Genomic DNA, 21,186 nt, shown 5'->3' on the forward strand with positions numbered 1-21,186 from the left:
CTCTCCCGAAATCAGACTGCAGTAGAAAAGAGGAGATGCTACTTGGAAGGTGCTGTAGGTAACAGTGAATGCAGCAGCAGTGTCCCAACATAGCACAGCAACAGACAAAAAAGCTAATGGGGGCAAGATCATTTCACACTAAGTATTTTTGGGCATTCCTTGACACTACCAGATACTTCCTAAAGTCCTAAGCTGGCTTTGTTTTAGAAAGGTCAAGCAACTAATTTGCCCTGATTTTTGCTGTAACTATATACCCACTGGACTGAAAGCCCTGGAGGAGCCCTTTCCTCCCAGTCACTCCACAGGTCTGTAGCCTGTAAAACTCTGCTCTTGCTTCCCTTACCCTTCTCTACAATAACCCCATCGAAGGACTGGTGTAAGATTTCAGGTGTATTTTCTCCACGGGCTAAAGGAGGATTCTCAGCTGTCAAGCAGCAACAAATGTTCAAAATCCCATTGTTTGCATCAGCTGGTTATCTGTCACTGTATCTTTGTCTGCATGTTAACCCTTGTCCTCATTTTCCAGTTTTTCATAGGAAAGCATGCCCATGATGTACCAGTGATTTATAATTACAGCCACGGGCGAATACTATGCCTTCTACTCATACAGCCAAAGAGAAGTTCCACTCAAACATCATCTCAGAAACCACGCTCATTAGGCCTAAAGTACAGTATGATGAACATTTATTTACCTTAGTCACATCTCCAAAGGAGAGCTGACTAACTGTACTCATTACCCATGTTTACACACCAACTTAACGAGCCAGCCAAGTCACATCCTCGCCTTCAGTTGTTCCCCAAATTACTTTGAAGTACAAATTACTCTGTACTTGACACTACACAGACTGTTAGTTCCTAAACAACCAAACATGCAGGTTACATTCTCTTTCTCCAATACCTGGACCCAAACTGGACACAAGAAAAATCATCGTCTTCATTTTCTTCATCACTACTGTCCTCAGACACATCAGAAACAGCAAGAAGGAGGAAGGAGAAAGGGTTGTCGTATAAACTACCACAACAAAAATGGAAAAGGCCATCAGATTTTTAAAGCCAGAAGAAAAAGTAAATGGTAGCTTTTCTTTTTAAGTCTGTCAAAAATCATCTTCTCTAAGCATGCAAACAACAGGTAACTCCATGTTAGTAAAACCAGGACCATACTAACATGCTCTGTTACACTAGTACAAGTTATTCAGGTATCAAAAACACCACACGTTTACAACACAAAAATTGAAAAAGAATTTTTGAGACCAAATAAAAATTATGGCTGAAGTGGAATGTTTAGACATGACTGAATAATAAATATTACAGTTCTAAGCTAATGACTTTAAAGCAGTGGTCTCAAAACCTTGTGTGTTTGTTTCTCTCTCCTGCAGGAACAAGGGATTCCACGAACAGCCAAGAGAGGAAAAGCAGTGGTACTTAGCCTGGCATTCTGAAATATGCTGATCTGTAATTTAGATCTGTGCACCAGGGAGTCAAATCCAACCTAGTCCAGCAAGTACCAGCTTTCAACAAATTAACTAAGGCCCTACTGAGAAAACTGATTTTGGAGCAGCAGGTTTATGTGGTTTACTATCCAGCAGCAACAACTGAACAGAAAGCTTATAGTTTAACTGGAATGGATATATGAAGAGGAGGAAATTAAAATCACACTGCTACTTTTAAAGTAATTACATCACACCTCAAATGCACACAAGCAGGTCGAACATTTTGCAAAGACACCTGGTTAGCAAGTCAAGGTATTAGCACAAACCCAAACGCAGAAATCAACTCAGGGTGAGTAGGGTGAGCTCAGCACAAACATAAGTTCTTCCATACTGCACGCTGATGCCACACCCTGCAGAGCACACATCAAACACACTCTGCTCTTGTGCAATACCTAGGAGGAATCCTGCTCTGTAAGGAAGGACGCCTGCGCAAAGCACGGGGTGAAGCAGTAAACAAAGGTGGACCCATGGCTGTGGGCCTGTGTCTGGATGTGCTGACTGGCATGGCTGGAGGACTTGGAGAACTAGATGGGATGGAAATGCTCAAGGAACGCGGGATGGAAGAAGCAGCAAAGCCTCCGGAATGGGCCACGGTGTATGGCCGGTACCGCGGAGAGGAAGGCTGTGTCCAGGAGGGGCTTGCTGCTGGGAGGTGAGAGCTGACAGTAATGGGAGGCACTGAACTGGCTGGTGGGGTAAGAGATGAACCAGTCATTGGTACATAGCTTGTGAAATTGGTAGGAGGAGCTGGACTAGTCCCATAGAGACTAAACCAGTTACAGGGGAAAAAGAAAAAAAAAAAAAAAAAGCAACAATTTAGGATATGCAGAAAAAGGGTGAAAAAAATAAAACGAGCAAGAGAAGTCCTTGCCCTCCTGATGACTCTTCAGCAATATTTCTGCAGCTCACACACATTATTCTTTTCTACTGACGTTGAATAAAACTATGTCATATTCTACACATTTTTAAAAGTCATGGCCTTCTTGATGCAAGTTAGGGATACTTCTCAGTAGGAAACAGTTACATTGCTTGAATCTATCAAAGACATTCCTAGCCATGGCAGTGTAATCAAAAATGCTGAAATGGGGGACACTCACACGAAAAAGAGTGAAAAACTTTAAAAATCCATCTATTTATTGTTCTTGGGACACTTCTATGCCCTTTTCTCTCTTCTAGTCTACCAATCAGTATTCAAGTGAAATCAGTATTCAGTTACAATCAGAAGTCACCTGGATAACGAGCTGGAACCAAAGGAGCCCACATTACAGAACATGGGGCTGCTTCCAGGGTTGGAGCCCATGTTTAAGATCAGGCTTCTGTCAGGAGAGCGGGCAGCTGCAGCAATGGGTTGGGATGTGGCTGTCAGGCTGGCAAAGGGGTTCTCATCCCTTGCCTGGGTGGACATCATCAGCACTTCCATCAAAATCTGCCCAATCAAGTCCTTAAAATCTGAAAACACTGTTAAGAAGAAGAGAGTCAATATCCTCACCTCTGTCTTCATCTACACAGTAGTCAGATGTAAACATTAGCAGAGAAAAAAAGGACAGAAACAGACTTCTGTGAATTGAGCTCTGGTTTTGGCAAAAACAACCCACTGACACATCTGTAATTATCACTGTCTATATTAACCTAAGTTCTGGAATTACAGCTACACAAAAAAAATCAGCCTTTATGGAAAACACGGGAGATCATAGATGACCTAATGCTCCTATAGTTAGCTATTAAAGTTGTCTTGTGTGTTGCACTCCTATTTTCCCACTCTGCTGCTGAGCTGGGCAAGTTGTGTCAAAGAAACGAAAACAAAACATGCACATACCTCACACATAAAATAACAATTGTTTTGGTTGTACCTTACAGCTAACATAGGATATATAGCCTGTTACATAAAATAATCAGGAAATTTTGGCTTAACAAATTAACTGCTAGATGTCTACTATGATGCAAGACAATCCTTTAATTCACAAAAATGTTTCTGAAAAAATAAATGGAACCAGCAACGTGCTCTGGATCAGCACATTAGTTTGAGGACCAAAAACACAACCAACAAGAGCAGACCAATTGATTAAAACAGGAGCTATGAGCCATCAGTCCCATGCTCCTGCTCCAAGATTCCATTTCCTGCTACGTCTGCTGACAGCAGATGTTGAAATTGAGCAAAGACCACAAGTAGGTGGCTCTGGTATTGCAGCAGAGGGATAAAAAGGTAAAAATAAGGAGTGGGGGGAACACACCACTCAAGAGAAACCACCCTGCCAGTGCCTCCTGCTCAGGTACCCACCTTCCTTTGGGTTCTGCTTGAACTGGGCAGAGAGTGAATTCAGGAAAATAACATCTCTGTCTCGGTCCTTCCAAGAGACTCTGAAGATCTTACAGACCAGCTGCAGAGCTTGCTCCTCAGACACTTCCGACCCGGACAGAGGCTCCTGGGGGTAACAAAACAATCAACACCTGATCTGCAACTGTATTACTCAACCTACAATCAGATACAGATCTTCCTTAAACGGCTTCAGCTTAACTCATAATGGCAGGTTTTGTGTAATCATAAAGGAATATTGATACATTTGACAAAATTTGGAAAAAACACCTGAAGAAACACAAGGGATGCAGCAAAGATGTAGCGGAAATACTCAAATCCAGCATAATTTCCAAAATTGTAACATTCAAAACTGTATACTAAGAAGGAAAATTCAACTAAGATACTTATGATGTCTGCTTTAAAGAATTAATTTGGGATTTAAATTTTCATTATCTACACTTATTTAAGATTTTTTTGGTAAAAATGAAAGCACAGGAAGAAAAAAAGCTTCCCCAGTTCTTTCCTGCCTTCACCCTTGCCCAAGTTAAAGACATCTTTCAGCTGAATGAAGTCAGGACACGACAAAAGACTCAAGAATTTTCCTTGTTCCCTGTTCTTCCAAGAAAGGAAACATGGTGTAAACTTTGCTCAAAATGAAAAACCAGTTTCTCTAACACGAATGCAGCCACACAGAGTGTCTGGCAAAGGTCAAAGGTGGGTTCCTACACCCCTAAGGCAGCTTTGAGTGTGCACCTGAAAAAATGATGGAACACACAGGAACAGCACGCAAGTAATTACCCCTGCAATGTGAGGAGAGGTGGCCTTTAAAAGTTGCCAGAATGTACATGACAAGCCAGTACCACAACTCTGCCCTCCCCTACACTCTTTTACCAACACTGTAGAAGCAATGTAATACACAAAACAGAAAATTCAGCTCCGCAGCATTTCAAATTTTGACTCTGAGGCTATTTTCCTGCAAGAGGTCCATGAGAGTTGTAGATATTTACTTGATCTAAAACCAAATTCTGGTATTTGACTAATACTAGTGCACCTTGCACTGCTATGTATCTTACCTCTCAAGATAGTAACACTCTTCTTTTAGAAGAAATAAGTCAATGAGCAAGAACAAAACAGACTGAAAAAAACAAGGTTGTCACTAAAAATCTCCCTTTTTTCCTTTAAACTTGAGGCCTCATAATGACCACCAGGTAAGCCTAGATTTATCAGATTTCCAGCAACTACCAGCACTGTATCCTTCTCAAAAGCTTTCCCTCAACACCTTAAACCATAAATTTTGGGACATTAATACATTTTCACTGACTTTATCATCTATCAATATTCTGTTGGTTTCAAATACTTCTACCTCTCCTGCCTATTTCTGAAAGAAAGTTTCACTGATGACATCATTTCCAACGCATACAACCAGGCAAGAAAATGTTCTGCTCATGTATAAGGACAACATTGTTTCCCATCTACTTAATTTTTGGTTTCTTCAAATGAGTAAGAAGTATCAACTCAGGCTGCAAAGATTTAATTTACTTTCTGGCTTCCCCCCACCCCTGACTCAAGGAGTGTCCTCCATGCCAGGCTATTCAGTCCCCAGTGGAAGCCCTGAGTGCAGCCTGCAGCTCGGGCTGCCCAAAGGATCCTGCAGCAGCATTGCTGCTGCATGGCTTCAGGCCAGGCTTTTACCAACTGAGCTTATTACTGACAGGGCAGAATAAACAAAGATATCTAACGAGCACTGCAAGCACTGCTGTAGAAACTTCTCTCTATTAAACTGATGTCCCATTTCTTTATGGCTCTATTTCACATGGGCCTAAAATGACAAAAAGGACAATTTGAGGAGTGGATTAGAGCTTTGTAGTTGCTTTCTTTTTCTACTTTAAAGGGTTCTACCATCTCTCTAAAACTTTATAGCTAATTCTTACAGGTTTTAATATCTAGAAGAAAACCTTATTAGACAACATTACTCCAGCATACCTAACATACATTTGAAGCAGTACTTTGTGAGTAGGCTACCAAGTGCTACACAAATAGGATGCAACAATTTTCAAAGTTTATTCAGGCCTACTGTGTATTAAAAAATGGATACATGATATATGGATATTGATATATGGAGATAACTGAGCTCATCCCTCCTCCAGGTTCCAGGTAGCACAACCCAGGCTCACCTTGTCCGTCAGACTCCGTTTCTCTCTGCGATCGTTCTCATCAACTTCCATGTTCTCAATTCCTGAATCCACATCTACCTGGGACATACTGGAAGTGGAAATAAGAGAAAAAGTCCATTAACTTGTAGAAAGCTGTAGACAGTCCTCTGTAAGATGCTGACTGAAAGTGTGTCCCCTTAAGCAGATGCAGCAGAGAAAGCAATGCACAAACAGCAGTTAAAATCACTGGCTGATAAATGTTTCTCATATTACATTTGAGGTCTAAATTTCTTCAGCAGGCAATACAAACTACACAGCTATTACATCCCATAACCTTTTTATTTTAAATAGAGTAGCTGAATTATCCCCACCAGACATGCTCATCTCTTAATGTCTAAGATAACATTTTGTTTTTTACCACTTTAGGTCAGGAATTCCCATTAAAACCAGACTAGAAAAAGCATTACAGCGGTCTAAACAGTGTATGGTTTTTAAGCATTAACCCTACTGAATTAACACAGCTGGGAGGGAGAGAGGGCAGAGCATTGTCCTGCTAAGAGGTTTGACCATCAGCATTGTGCCATATTTGCCAGCTGTTACAAGCTGTATTTTTTACCTTTTCTCACAGGAGACACTATCAATGTCCATGCTCTGAGACCGAGAGAGGGACTGAGATTGGGTTTCAAGGCTGTTTGATGGAGAACTGCTGAGTGAACTCACTCCTTCGCTGCTCTGGCTTCGGTGGGCTACTCCTAAAGAAAAGGCACCACCAAGATCACTACTACAGAAGTGAGAAGGCACTACACATTATTTGGATGGAAAAGGAGAGGAAACACTGTTTTTCAATCCAGCTCTTAAGTATTCTTAGCAATGCATTAGTAAATAAATGTTAATAATATTCACATTTGACTACAGATAATCAGATTTTCTACCTCCCCTTTCAGCAGCTTAGGGATGCTTACCTGCATTAAACAAAGAACAAAGATAAACTTGCATCCATGAAGTGCTTAGAGATTCACACCTATAAAAACTCATCTCTTAAAAGACTGCTCTGTCAACTACCTTAAGACATTGTCAGAGCCCCTCTAAAACTGTCCTATCAGAACAGGACTGGGCTATTACAATGGAGTTACATCACCAAGTATAAAGGAGCAATAAATATTCCTTGAGTTCTTCATCTCTCCTCCTCCCTCTCCCCAAAGAAAATCTAGCTAAGTCAGTGGACAAAAGAGACCAGAGCAAACAGGGCTTACCAGGGCAAAAGACTGCATTGTTCTGCATTCCCTTGGGGTCTTACTCTTACAGCCAGGAAAATGTACTTTAACAGTGATGCTGCAGCACTCATTAATAGCCCTCCTCAACCTTACCCTACCATCTTTTCACACATATCTTCCAGAATTTACTTGCATCTGTATTTTGCTATATCAGGTACACAATAAAATACTTGACACCTGAAGCTCCAGTTGTCACTGATAACACTGTTTTTAGGTTCTCCAAGGTATTTTCAAAATACATACAAAATAATGGTATTTTCCATGAAATCGATTCCTGCGTCTGATCTCACCATGACAGGCAACTCCTTCGAACAATGGATGCTTACAAGGACACTATTCTGCTGGAGCTGCTCTCTGTATGTCCAAATGAATTAAAATCCTCTGCAGTCACTTTGGTCTGCTGCTGAAAGGAACTGCTGCAAACCACACAGCATTAGCTGAGTCTTCATTTACGCTACATAAACACACAAGATAAACTGTTATGAACATTTTTTTCCTGATCCATTCCCCAATTCAACCATATCTCTTACCCTGACGTGAAAAAGACACACATTATTAAACAGCTGCACAAATGGCACCATAGGAAGCAAACACTACAAACTCCTGTTCTGGGTCATCAGCCAATCCAGTCAGTACAGTCAGGCACTGTCCTGGTGAATTCTCAAAACAGAAATCTCCAAGGTCTTCACTATCCAACCACTTCAAACCATGATAAACCCATCTGCCAATACCTGAGCATGTCTACCTCCAGGTACACATTTCCACACCTCCTTCTCTGCTGGCAGTATTGTTTATCCAGTTGTGCCCTAGGATGGATCAGGACCTCCCCTATTTGAAAATTAAACATTTACTTTTCCTGGCTTAGTTTTCACTTGTATTAAGCCCACAGTCCCCTGCACCACACAGCTGCCATGGACAGCAGAGCAACAAATACTCCTTTCAGCAAGAGTCAGACCCCAGATGGATTAAAACAGTCATATAACCACAGGCTGAGGGAACAGTGAGTGAACTCTGCACCACTCTTAAGAAAAAAGAAGTCACCTCCACCTCTGGGTTGCTAGCTTTGATCATGAGGACAATACAGAGTGTTAAATTCCATCTGCAATGACTTTATCTCAGGAAATGCTTTTGATAGCTTTTCTCTGTCCTGCTTTGGATGCAAGGAAACAAAACAAGCAGAAAGGAGTCTCTTCTAGGTATTTCTGAACGGCGCTGTAATTAAACTACAAGATTTAAGCTTGTAAAATACTCTACTTGCCAAAGGGAGAATTGGAAAATTCAAGAAGCAAACAGGTAAATGATAATGAATTCTGCAAACTTATCAAGGAGCATTGGAAAAATGTTATTTCTATTAAATTATTAGAAATAATATTGAATATCTGGTTAGAACCATCTTGACATTTGTTTTGGAATGGTTTTGTGAACATCTCAGCTCAGTAACATAACATGCAAAACAATTTAAGTTTTCAGATTAAGATCACAATACTGGAAAACATGCCAATGTGTCCTGATTTCTAAGTCAGACAATTTGAAATCAAAATTAATTTGTGTTAGGTCAAACGTGGCATAAATACATGAACTGGGTCTCTTCTGAAATAAATACAATTTGTAAATATCCTGCTTGTATTCTCTCCAGTAAATGGTGAAATTGCCAAAGTAATACAAAGCAGAAAGCAAATGCAAATACTTCATTCTTACACTGACAATGCCCAGCCACAGCTTGCTATTTTTAATTGTGGTGAATGCTTGCAACTAAAGATCAAAAATTAACTTGAGACTGATTGCTAAAATGTACCTAGAAACCAATCAATAGAAACTGTGTTGCAAGATTTGAAAGGGATTTTCCTGTCTCCTTGACGCATCTTCTCCATAATATTGTATAATATTAAACTTTATTACAACCTTCTCAAGCTTTGGTAACCCATATTGTAAATGCCATGAGTTTACTGACACTTGGAAAACAATTGTAAATGGAATAAATGGAAAACCCCTTACTACTTGGAAAATTAAAACAAGAAGTACCTTTGTTCACCATCTTGCAACATTTATTTCTGAAAATTACTTTCAGTAAGAGCACAAGTAGCAGCAGCACCGGTACAAGGAGGAGCTGTGTGAGGAATGTGCACAGACACACAGAAGCACGCCGGGAGCTGCCAGCCTACCTGCCGCACCGATGGGAGAGGTAGCTGGGGTCATGCTGTGGACACTGAGGCCCAGGCTGTGCGAGGGCCCCGGCGCTGCGCCTGCGCCCGGCGGCCCCGGAGGGGTCTCTCGCTGCGGGGACGTCAGGGGGGTGGTGGGCTGGGACGAGGAGCCTCCCGCCAGCCGCGCCAGGCGCCTGCGACGGATCTGCAGGGGAGAGAACCCCGGTGAACCCCTCTGCCTGCACGGCCAGCCCGTCTGCACGGCTCCGGCCCTGCCCTCCGGCCCTCCCTCACAGCAGGGACTGGCTCCTGCAAAGCAAAGACTGAAGCCTTACCTGAAGCCTGCTCAGGGGAGCTGGGCTTGCTGCTCTCCCGCTGTTCTGCGTCACAGCGCTACGGTACCCTGCGTGTTCGAATTTTAAGTACGTATTTGCTGCCTTGGAAAACCATTTGCCCTGGGAATGCTGTGTTTGTCCCTCGAGGGGTTGTGTAAGACCAGTTTAACATTTACAGCTCAGCAATTTCAAAACCTGCAATACTCCTCCCCATTTACTTTGGCATTTGACAAAACTGCATTAATGTGATAAAAAGGACAACGTGAATGCGACCTTTGCTTTAATTTCACACCACATGATAACAACACACCCGTGCTAAAGAAGGTCTAGTTGAAAGTTATTGAAGACCATCACTGTCCAAATCAATCCAAAACAGAAGTGCAACACCAAAAACATGCATCGTGTGTGCTGGACAGAAGCACCTTGACAAGTACAGACAGAGTAAAAAACATTCTCTTATCACCTAGAGGCATTTCATCACAAAGAATTTAAAAAACTGGTTTCGCATGTTACTTTTAAGACAGAGAAGCATCTGCCTTCAAAAGCCAACTACAGAAAACTGTTACAAACCTATTTATTAAAAACAGTACGTAATCACATAATACTAGTATTATACATGAGAAATAAACAGACAAAACTTATGAAACTAAATTTATAATGCTTCAAGTTTCACATAAATGAAAACCATAAAATAAATTATTTATTATCACAGGCTGCCTTACAGGATCTGTGCCCAAAGCTTACATCTTCAGCTTCAAATAGGCCCAAAATAAAAGTATGATATTTGAGGATGCCAGCTCCCTGAAAAAATCAGCAATTCCTGTTATTCCCTTTGTATTATGACACTCAAGCATTGCACACAACTTAGAAGTTTTCATTTCTGCTCATAGTCCTAAAGAACTGCCAGGCAACTGAAAGAGTGAACAAAAGATTTGCGTCAAGTCAATGTCTACACTACATTGCTATATCATTTAATGGCCTATGAAACCTACTCCAACAGGAAGAAGAACAGTCAAATTAAATCAGACTTCAAAAACTGTGGGAACTGTGTCACCACATGAATGGCAGCAAGAATTTTTTTTAAGACTCAAAAAAATAGCTATGAATAGAATCTCTAATCCTTCCTTCTCGTCAAACAAAATAGGGGAGCTTAATGCAAAAAGAAATTGTTCAGCTTTGCCTTTAAGTAAAAGTAATACATATTAGGGTTTCCCTCTTCTTCATTTGTACCTTACATTTCAATTTTTCAGTTGTTCATCCAAGTGTTTATCTGAAAAAACTCCAGAACTATCTCAGCCCTCAGAGGTATAACTGAGAAATGTCAGCTACATGTCCCCGTATCTGAATCCAAATTAGGCAATCACAGCTCACAAATACAACAAATGCAGACACAAGCACTCCATATATGCACCAGTGTCTGAAGGAGAAAGATTACTTACTTTTCTTGCTTTTTTACAATTAACGTGATATGGAACTCTTCCACAACTGTTCACATTCATTCTTGCTAGCTAGTTCCAAATCAGGTGTAAGGAGATATGTGAGGAGAAAAAGGCAGAGATAATAACCAATATATTTATCAATTTATTCACAGGTATAGTCCAATTGATTACTCAAACAAGGTCACCTCTTCAACATCTCCAAGTGTCAGGCAGATAATTGAGGTCACTAGGGGCACTTGGCCCTCCTTCCCTTCCAGTGCTAGGCAAGATCCATGCCCAAGTTACAGCAAATCCACCTGCAGTCAGCACTGCTGAAACAGGAGGACACTGAGACAAATCTTCTGCCTTGTATTTGTCACTCTCAGTCCATCAACCACCCGCCTTTCTCAGGGACCAGTCCCCCAGACTGTAACCTGCCCTGCAAAATAGTCTGAAGAGGGCATAGAACAAAAAATCTGCACAGACACTGGCCTGCTTTGAGATAAGATATTGCAATAAAAACTAATACAGTATTTTTCCCTGCCCCTTTAAGGATGGTGGGCAAATTACACTTACCTTCCTTACTGCTGAACAAAGTCACATTAAAATATAAATAAACTGAATATTTTAACCACTGACTGATACACCTTTCAGAACTGAGGGTACACAGAGCACATGTTAAAGGACCAGATCTGGTTCTTGGATACCCCAAGCTGTCACATTCCTGCAGGTTTATATAAAATTATTACAGGAATCTGAAGTTTGATCTGAAAACTAGGAAGTTTTAAGTAAGAGACAAAAGAGGAGAAACGGATACTAGGCTAAAAAGACCAAGTATAGGCTGAAAAAAGTTTGAAAAGATGGCATAAAATTGACATTCAATCCAGTCAATTCCCCGTGTCTTCAGGCTGAACAGCAGGGAGAGGAGGGAAGATGGGCTTTCTGCTGAGGGCACAGCTGGGGACTCAGAAGACACAGCTTGTTTGCACAGCACAAGGCACAAACGAGACCCCAACCTGTTGCCTTCACATAACACAAATACCATGTCAGAAGTGTGGGAGTTGCCTCCAATTAACCTGATCCCATTTCAGACTGAATGACTCCCCAAATTACCATGAAGCAGCACAAAGCTGGGGGGTTTAAATATATTTTTAGGGAAGTTTAGGGTATTTGAATAATCCCCATGTCTTGATTCAGCAATAAACACCTGAGCCAGTGACACATGACAAAGCTGTTATGTGTCATTATGTTACCTAATAGTGACAAGTAATTCAGTCCTAACTATTACATGGCATTGCTTGCTCCAGAGCCCATCTTCCCTGCAGAGCACAGCTCCAGAACACACAGTTTAAAGGCCTAATAAAAAAAAAAAACGAATGGGCTGAACGGGAAGAGCACATTGCTTTTTAACTAGTACAGTCTGGGACAGTTTTTGCTGGACACATCTGAACTACATCTGTAAGTAGCAGTTTTCAGAAATACATTTTTGATCTAAATGGACTTCTTAAAAGCTGTTAGCTGCATGCACCACAACAAAAAAAAATGTAAAAATAGCACCCTGTTAAAGATGGTTGACTGATAATTTAATTTTTCACCAGGTAATAAAGATACAACCAGGAAGGCTAGTCCTTCAGGCTCACACATTCCCAGTTAAAATCAAATCTGTATCAGTATCTGCTATAGTGGCAACTGCTTAGTGAGACTCTAAAGAAATTTCCTATTTGACCATAATGTAGAAGAGTTCCAAATCTGTACAATTAAGGGTAATTTGAATAGATAGGTTTATTTTTTTTTTTTTATTCATTAGAGCCTGTTAAACTGGTTTAAGAAATGCTTAATTTTCTGGTGACAGTGGTCGTGTTCTATGCTCAGAAAGTGCTACTCAAAAATCACGTACATGTTGGAAGATGACAAACCCACATCATTCTTTCCCACTTTATGCTACGTTTAGCTGGATTCTGCTTTTTTTCTGTGAAGTCCCTGTTCTCATCCTGTGCTATCTACTGTGCTAAAACTCACGCACTAAGAAGGAAATTTCTTCTTCTCCCCTCCTAAAAATTTTACTATGGTCTGTAGTGAATCACAATTTCTAGTGCATTAACAAAGGCAACACTGAGAAAATGTCAGTGAGACACACTGTTGATAGGAGGGGAAAATGCCTTCTTGAAACTAAAATGTATGTATGGTCAATCGTGTATCTCTTTTTTTTAAGCTGCAGCCTGTCAGGGTTATATTTAATTATGGTTTGATAACAGAAGATAACCTTACCTGTAAGAGCCTAGCAATTAATTTAAACTTCCGTTAAGTGTTTTTTTGCCTTCAGTCACTACCTGAAAAAAAGTCTGAATCTGAAGAAGTCACATATAGCATATTTCAGAAGGTTACTTTTCAATATAGTCTGACCCAGGGCCCACCGTGCCAAATAACAGCAAAATGGAGATGTGGAGGAATATTAAAAAGGACTTGGCTCTGACTTTTCAATGAGGGATCCATTTAATAACAAGAAGTGACAACTTGACTCTGTTAAAATGATACGAGATTGTGCAAGCAATCACCTAAAAGACCATTTGGTTTGGTCCTCGCTGAACCGGACAAGAAGGACACAGAAAAGTCACTGGAGACAAACATTCTGCCAAAAAAGGTGGATGAGTCCTCAATGGAGAACTCCTTTCCTGCATCCTCAGATCCATGATGCAGTTGTTTTGATGATGTCAGTAATGTGCTAAGGCAGTGACACAAATAAGCTTACATAGGTTAAATAATTCTGAAATTAATCATGAAACACCTCAGGATCAGGGCAGTTCAACAATGAGAAGAACTGCACGTAAACAAAGTACTCATGAAATACACCTGTAAAATTGGAGACCTTTTTTCACAGCAGACTTACAACACCAGCGTCTCATCCCACTCCTCCCAACATGGGAACTGTACTCCTTTTCTCAGTGCTTCCATAGAGCATGAGTACCTTCATCAAGTAAACAGCACAAAGCATTTTCTCCCGGATCATGACGCAACACAGTAGGATTGCTAAATCGTGACAGCATCATCAAAAACATCCCAACTTTTTGGAATATGAATCTGAGTAACAGCAGCCACCCTGCTCTACAATCCCACTATAAGATACGGACAGAATAAAAATAATTTCTTTTGATCCTCCCTGGAATACAAGTACAGCACTGAGCCTGTATTGCAGCAGGTCCAATACAATACATTTTGTTGCATGCAGTACACATTCATATTAAATTATTATTTTAAAGATATGAGAGATTCAAAGCTTACATGGTTTCAGGATTACACAGGGACAGTGGGAAACTCCCTAGATCCTGACATATTATACCCAGGACATAATTCATTTGGAAGTCCTCTAATATAAGGGCAAAACTTAAGACCTTACTCTATATTAAAAAACAAATGAAAGCAGCATCCTTTAAAAGAAAGAAACAAGGAACAGTTCACCTTATTCTATGTGAATAGAATATATACATTAGAGATAGATGTTTGCCAATTACAGCATAACACTACAATTCTTCAGTGAAAGATGAAGATCTTGAATAAATAAAGAAAAAAAAATCAAAGGAAACACTGGAAAACTGACAAGCCTGTTTCAAGCTGCTTCAAGAAGAAATGATACTAAATATAAGACCACAAACACACGCATCTTGCTTCTCAGCAAAGAGTCTAAGGAAGCAAAAATTTCCAATCACACACAAAGAACACATAAACGCCTAGTACTGGACACAGAGAGGGAACACGCTGCAGACAAAGGCTACCTGGCAGATGGAAGCAGAGAATAAACAACTAACCAGGAGAGCAGCAACCCAACCCCATGGCTGAGCCGGGGGGTCGCGGGTCAGGGACAGCCCGGAGACAGGAGGAAAAACACCGAGCACAGACACGGGGCGAAGGCAGAGCTTCTCAGGATCGCTTCTTGCGCAGCCAAACGCCACCCTCGGGTCCGAGCACGGCCCAGAGCCCCCTCCCCGCGGGGCCCACCCGCCCCCTCAGGCCCCGGCTCCGCGCACTCGCCTCGTCCGCGCTCAGCTCCTCCATCGCCTTCCTCTTAATGGTGCCCGGAGGGAGGGCGCGTTCCTGCGCCCCGCCGCGGGGCCGCTCCGAGGCAGCGCTCTCCTGCCGCCGCCGCCCCCCGGGCCGCCTCACAAGGGCATCTCCGGGGCGACCGCGCCGCGCCTCGCCCGCCGGCAGCACCGCCGCCCCCGGCCCTCTCCCCGCCGCCCACCCGCGCCTCGGCTGCCGCCGCGGCCGAGGGGAAGCCGCCCTCCCGGTGCCCCCGCGCCCCTCAGAGCTCTCGACCCCGACCCCCGCCCGCCCGCGGCCGCTGCCCCGCACAGAGATTATTCATCAAAACAACAGGGCGGCGGCGGCCATCTTGGGGATCACGTGACCCCGCAGGGGGCCGGGCACGCCGGGGCCGCGCGCGCGCCACGCCGGCCAATGGCAGCGCCGGGAGGGGCGGGAGGGGCGGGGCCACGCGCAGCTCCGCCGGAACGGGGGGGCGGGGCCCGTGAGGGGCCCAGAAAGGGCGGGCCCGGGGCCGGCAGCGGGCTGGGCAGGGGCGGCCGCGGGGCTCCTGAGGGGGCCGGGAAAGGCTGGGCAGGGGCGGCCGCGGGGCTCCTGAGGGGGCCGGGAAAGGCTGGGCAGGGGCGGCCGCGGGGCTCCTGAGGGGGCCGGGAAAGGCTGGGTAGGGGCGGCCGCGGGGCTCCTGAGGGGGCCGGGAAAGGCTGGGCAGGGGCGGCCGCGGGGCTCCTGAGGGGGCCGGGGTCCGTGTAGGGTCTAGGAGGGGCGGGAAGGGGGCAGCTGCCGCTCAGGGACGCTGCTATCCCAGGGAGGGTCAAGATGCTGAAGCCTTCCCTCTCCAATGGGTCCGTAAATGTTAGCCCCCTCTCAGTGACGAGTGATCGAGAATACGCAGGATCTAAATCTAATTATTGCAAGCTGAGTAACATACCAAGGAAAGAACAAGATGCTAAGACCCCGTTGAGCACTTGGCCTCGGCCTTTTCTAAGTATAGTTCGAACATGAAATAGGTTTTTTTTCTTTATTATGAACTTTTCTGCACCTAATTCCCTCATTATACCACAAAATAGTATGTTTCAGGAAGATACTAATCTTTTCCCTCACACTCAAAATGAAACTCAGCTATGGACCAAACTGGCCGGGTAAGTACATTGGAGGCTCACCCCCAGCTCAGTTTGTTTGAGTTATAATACATGTAGATGAAAGAAAAGGATTTTTAAATGTTGCTCTTTTGGCAAAGGATAAACGAATCGAGAGTTGCATCAGCAAGTTTTTAGCCCAGGATGAACAGTCACTAATAATAAGTGAGCTGTGCACGGGGCAGTGTGATTTGAGTCAGCAAGGGAAAGAATCCCGTAAAAGCAGGACAACAGGATGTTGTTAAGATGGAACCAAACTGATCTGTATGAGCAATTAGGACATATTTTCATGCACACTGCAAATAATTATATAGCAATAGAATTGATCAATTTTTTTAATGCATAGATGAGTAGGTAGGGTATTTGGTCTTGTGTTTTTATATACATCTTTAATGTACTTTATTGATCTAAATTTTTTTTGAACAAACTATTTTGATGACTTAACCAGGGTGCTCAGAAAGGAAACCAATAATTGGATCATAATATATATTGCCAGTCTTTTTATAGAATAGATGTATATTGTTACCTTTGGTTTTTAGATTACGCTTCATTTTGTGTTTATCTCCTTGGGATTTTCTTAAGATAATTGCAGTGATCTGAAACACCTTTGAATAAAACTCTTCAAGTGTTTCTCTGGGGAGTTCTGTTCTTGTCCTTCAAGGTCATTCGTGCCTTTCTGTATTGCTTCCCACACCGCTTTTACCGGAGAGCAGGGCTTGGAAGCAGTGGGTTTGGGAGTATCTGCGCTGTGTAACCCGTGAGCCCTTTGCACGCTGAGGACCTGCGCCAGCTCAGGGAAGGTGCAGCACGTTGCAGAGGCGCCATCCGGTGGCGCAGAAAACTCTGCCTGCAGCTGCATTTTATAAACGGATGCGATCGGGGCTGCTGCCCGAATTTGTGGTTTCTACTAACACAGCACTCTAACGGCAATTTTGTTTTCAAGCAAATAAAACCACTCAGTTTCAGAAGGAAGGCGCTGTCAGGAGCCATAGCATAAACACCAGGCATTTACTGCTAGTCCCCACATTTCCCTAACTGTATAAAGACTACTAGTTCTTTTATTTTTATTTTGGAAACCAGCTTAAATTTATATAGGTCTAGTAATTAGAGGAGGGGGTCAATCTAACCAAAAGCCCTTCCTGCTTCAACAGATGTCTGACTCTGATGGTGGCTTTAAGCAATTTGAACTGATAAGAAGTATCAGAAAGGTGGTGCTAGTTGTTTCAAAATGTCAGGGGTTATTTTTTTTATGTGAAGTAATTAAGGTACTAAGCTTAAACTACAGTCCTTCAAGAACATGCAACCAGGAATATGCACAACTCATGTCATTTGTAACTACCTACTTTATCTGACAACTTATCTGTTCTCTCAAGGAAAAAAACCCTACTTTTCTATGCAATATTGCACACGGTCATAAAGAAACATATCTAATATAATGTAACAGTTGTATCCAAATAAAGCTTAACTAAAGCAGCATTTTTTTCCCTCTGTGCTTACAGAATTCAATTATTTTGCAGACTGGAATCTCTATGGATCATTCGGACCCATATTCATGGTTCTGGGATTTGCCCACAGGCTGGTTTCCTCTGGTAAGATCAACTTAATTATTTTTGAGAACAAAGCAGCTATGGCACAATATGGGGCCTCACACTACAATGTGTAAGACAAGCAAGTAAAGTAGTGATCTACATCTTAAAGAGAAGCATTTTGAAAAATAAATCCATACCTTTTGTTCCTTGTTTCATTATTTGTTATCTTCCCCTCTATCAGCACCCAACTTCCCCTGTTTTGTTTGATGTTGACATGCCTCTTAGAATTGGCAGGTTTTCTTGTGTTAATTGACTTCTGATTACTTAGAGACCCAGGCCTCATCACTTATGTTTTGGGTTGGGTTTTTTCCTCCAGAAAAACATGTTCAATAGCAAGGTGCTTGAGATTAGTTTGGTTTGGTGCGTTTATTAGCAAAAATCAGACCTTTAACACTGGCAACAGCAGACTTATTTCCTGAGCCAGAAACTTCAGACCATTCAGGTTAATAGGTACAGGAGTCAGTTCTTGTCCATAGAGCCCTCACTGGACATGAGGCTCCTGTGCAGAGCTGTCCCTGCACGCAGGACCCAGCACACCACACAGAATCAAGCTCTCTTGAAGACCTGTTTACATACTTGATTCTCACAACGAAGCTCCTAAAAAACAAAACAAAAAACAAACAAACAAATATAAACCAAAAAACCCCAACAAGGGTATAGATATATATATAGTAATCAAAGGAACTGCTTCCAAAACTGAACATAGGTCCTTTGCCACTGCTCTGGCCATGCTAGTAACTTACGCTTGACATTCCAAATTTATCTACACATTACAGTGAAACAATGGAGCTGTTTCAAGGCAGTATGTGCTCACTATGTACCATCCATTACACATCCTACAGAGCTAGAAGACTTGTGCACACCATGACCACATTATAAACCTAATTTTTGCCATACAGAGATATTAGTAGTAGAACTCTGTCAATACCAGGTGGAGGTCATCCCCTTCAAGCCAGTGAGTCCAGCCCCTGTTCTTCTTCTCACCAGTCTGCACACAGACAAGTTTGTCGTTTTCCCAGGTAACAAGGCTCTGTAGAACAGGGGGGAAAAAAGTGTTTCTGCATGTCTGTCTCAGTTCTGCAAAATACTTGTAGAAAAATGTGCATTTTCCTGGATAAAAGAGGACCCAGATGTTACTCCTGAGTGAAAGTGACACTCTTTGTCTGTAACTCAAGCTTGTACTGCTGTCTTGCGCTACAAATATTATTCTTGAAACAATTTCTGCTCAAGTATCTGGATTGATTGTGGCATCTTAATTTTCTCAGCCTCTTATATATTCACTCTTACCTTGCATTTTCTGTTATCCAAGCCTTTATTATCTTCCTCAAACTCTTCTCCAACTTTGAATTCAAGCAAGTAATCTCTGAATGTGCTAGTGGTATGGATATAGAATGAATCACCATCTTGTTTGATCACTTTCTGAGGCTTCAGCATTTTTGCTATTTTGCGTGTTGCAAAGTCAATACCTTGGACAGGAGGCAAAAATGTCAGAGTTGTATTTATCACCAGCCATTCTGGCAGCCAGGACTGAACCTTTATTACTAACAGAAGCATTTCTTAGGTAGCTTGACCTTACTGCTATGCAGCATTTTGTTGTTTTATTGGAACCCTTCGTTTTGTTTAAAGCTCCATGTTACACAGATTAAGTTGTCCTCTTGTACTTTTTACTCTTTGAAAACCAGTTTACTCAATTGTTGCACAATTCCTATGCAAGATTTCCAGGACTTTGAGTCAGAAGACTCCTGGAGAGAGCTGGCTTCCCCCACAGAGACACCAAGCTTGGTGTCAGACATAACCCCCACTTAGCAAGAGGTTAATGCCTACTCTCATCCTTCTTCAGAGGAAAGGCAATGAAAGAATTAACAAGAACTCTCTGCACTCTATGCCTTAAATAGGGTGAAATGAAGGGCAGTCCTTCAAATTCAAGAAGACCCTTATGGGAGAAGGCAGGAAGGACAGAATCAAGTATTTTCACCTACCTAAGGCCACCATATAACCTTCAAAGTTGTCATTGCTGACAAGGTTCCAGGTTCCACTAAAATCCACAGGCATTGCAGGCAGTAGAAGGAAGATCCAGTCAAAAATGCAAATGTAGTTTTCTAGCCAGGCCTTTTATAAGGCAGCCTGTGGGTGGGATTACACCCCTGAACCTTTCTGCTGGAGGGGAAGGGTGCTGCTGCTGAGCCAGTGGGTGAGAGGGTATTTGTAGAATGGCTTCAGCTGCGTTGGAGGGAAAAGTTCACCGTGTCTGAAATCTTTGTGTGGAGCAAATGTTAATAGCTCAAGAGTGACAATGCAAGCCAAAACCAGGTTTAAACCATTTATGTCTGTCTTGTATACTTTAAAGGACTGATTTTGTTGTTACTAAGATTTCCTGGATGTTTATTAGATCTGGGGCTTTATGATCTGAAATCCAGATATTGGTTGAAAAGGTGATGTACCCCTGTAAAGACATGCTGTACTTGAACAGACACGGATTGACTGTTAAACTGTGGATTGTATTATATCAACAAATTTTAAAGCAATACCTATGACACAGAGATAAGAATTGTATCGTGTTGGTTTATGTCTGGAGTAAATAGTAAGCAGAATTCAAAAAGTAATCTTGTGTATATAGGAGATGTAGCTCCTGCCTTTGCTTTCTGTTCTTGACACATAAAGGAGAGCTGATACAGGAGCTGTTCCCACTGATGCTTTATTAGATGCTACACATTGTGGCAGAGCACACAGGCAGTGGAGAACATGATGCAGCAGATAAGCTTCAGTGTTGGAATTTACCTTCAGCAAAGAAGTGATAGAAATCCCTGATGAGCCAGCAATGTGTTTTGAAAAGTGAATAAAAAATGCTTGACTTTGAAGAGAAAGGACATAGGGAATCTGTAAGTGAGGAAATAAGGGATTTAGAGGTGAGGAAACACACCTATACCTACTACATTTATTTATTTACTGGCTTGTGTTAGGCTGAAGGATAGTATTTTGCAGGGAGGTTTCCCCAAACGCTAGCTCTGTTTTCAGAGCTGGCAGTTTGACCCATATGACTCACAGAATCATGTGAGTAGGAACTCAGGACATCAAAACCTGTTTCCTGTTTGCAACTGTATATTGTTCTCCAACCCACACTAAACCAGGAATGGCACCGAGAAATGAAAATTACTGTTTCCTCTGGACTCAAATAGTAACATTTCACCCACAATTTGGTGTTACGAGGTTATGGTAGTAAAGCATTGTTGCAATACTACTGGCTCTGGCAAGCAAAGAAAAGTCAGTACTTGGTAAATCCTGTGTCAAAGCCCAGATATAACATTTTAATTTA

The 21,186-nt window shown here is 42.3% G+C and overlaps 2 protein-coding genes across 4 annotated transcripts in view; both read right to left on the reverse strand.

Moving 5' to 3' along the window:
- Nucleotides 1-15,347, reverse strand: part of UBE4B (ubiquitination factor E4B) — a 36,997-nt gene extending 21,650 nt beyond the window's left edge. Inside the window, exons 1-8 of one of the 3 annotated variants that reach the window (XM_082295874.1) lie at nt 15,137-15,347; nt 9,376-9,562; nt 6,556-6,691; nt 5,961-6,048; nt 3,769-3,913; nt 2,720-2,948; nt 1,883-2,257; nt 899-1,012 (exon numbers count right to left, since the gene is read on the reverse strand). In XM_082295874.1, coding sequence (XP_082152000.1) covers nt 899-1,012; nt 1,883-2,257; nt 2,720-2,948; nt 3,769-3,913; nt 5,961-6,048; nt 6,556-6,691; nt 9,376-9,562; nt 15,137-15,160 — 1,298 coding nt within the window. In that variant the 5' untranslated portion in view covers nt 15,161-15,347. Of the gene's footprint in view, nt 1-898; nt 1,013-1,882; nt 2,258-2,719; nt 2,949-3,768; nt 3,914-5,960; nt 6,049-6,555; nt 6,692-9,375; nt 9,563-11,131; nt 13,174-15,136 lie in introns of those variants that run through there. The other 2 variants (XM_082295873.1, XM_082295875.1) reach the window with 2 other exon arrangements.
- A 2,984-nt stretch (nt 15,348-18,331) lies between these two features.
- RBP7 (retinol binding protein 7) lies at nt 18,332-19,944 on the reverse strand. The gene is made up of 4 exons (XM_082295633.1): nt 19,853-19,944; nt 19,161-19,339; nt 18,802-18,903; nt 18,332-18,470 (listed from the first exon to the last, which is right to left on the reverse strand). Exons 1-4 carry the CDS (start codon nt 19,923-19,925, stop codon nt 18,420-18,422), a joined length of 405 nt encoding a protein of 134 aa, XP_082151759.1. The 5' UTR covers nt 19,926-19,944; the 3' UTR covers nt 18,332-18,419.
- Between the last annotated feature and the right edge of the window lie 1,242 nt (nt 19,945-21,186).

The sequence above is a fragment of the Coloeus monedula genome (genome assembly GCF_965178545.1).
Source record: "Coloeus monedula genome assembly, chromosome: 22".
Classification (NCBI taxonomy): Eukaryota; Metazoa; Chordata; class Aves; order Passeriformes; family Corvidae; genus Coloeus; species Coloeus monedula.

What these genes read in the sequence shown, in the direction of transcription:
- RBP7 (XM_082295633.1), bottom strand. Translation starts at nt 19,925, where the DNA reads ATGCCTGTGGATTTTAGTGGAACCTGGAACCTTGTCAGCAATGACAAC. An exon ending in AGGTTATATGGTGGCCTTAG is followed by an intron (nt 19,340 to 19,852) that starts GTAGGTGAAAAT and finishes CTCCTGTCCAAG; the next exon opens with GTATTGACTTTGCAACACGC. An exon ending in TGGATAACAGAAAATGCAAG is followed by an intron (nt 18,904 to 19,160) that starts GTAAGAGTGAAT and finishes CCTGTTCTACAG; the next exon opens with AGCCTTGTTACCTGGGAAAA.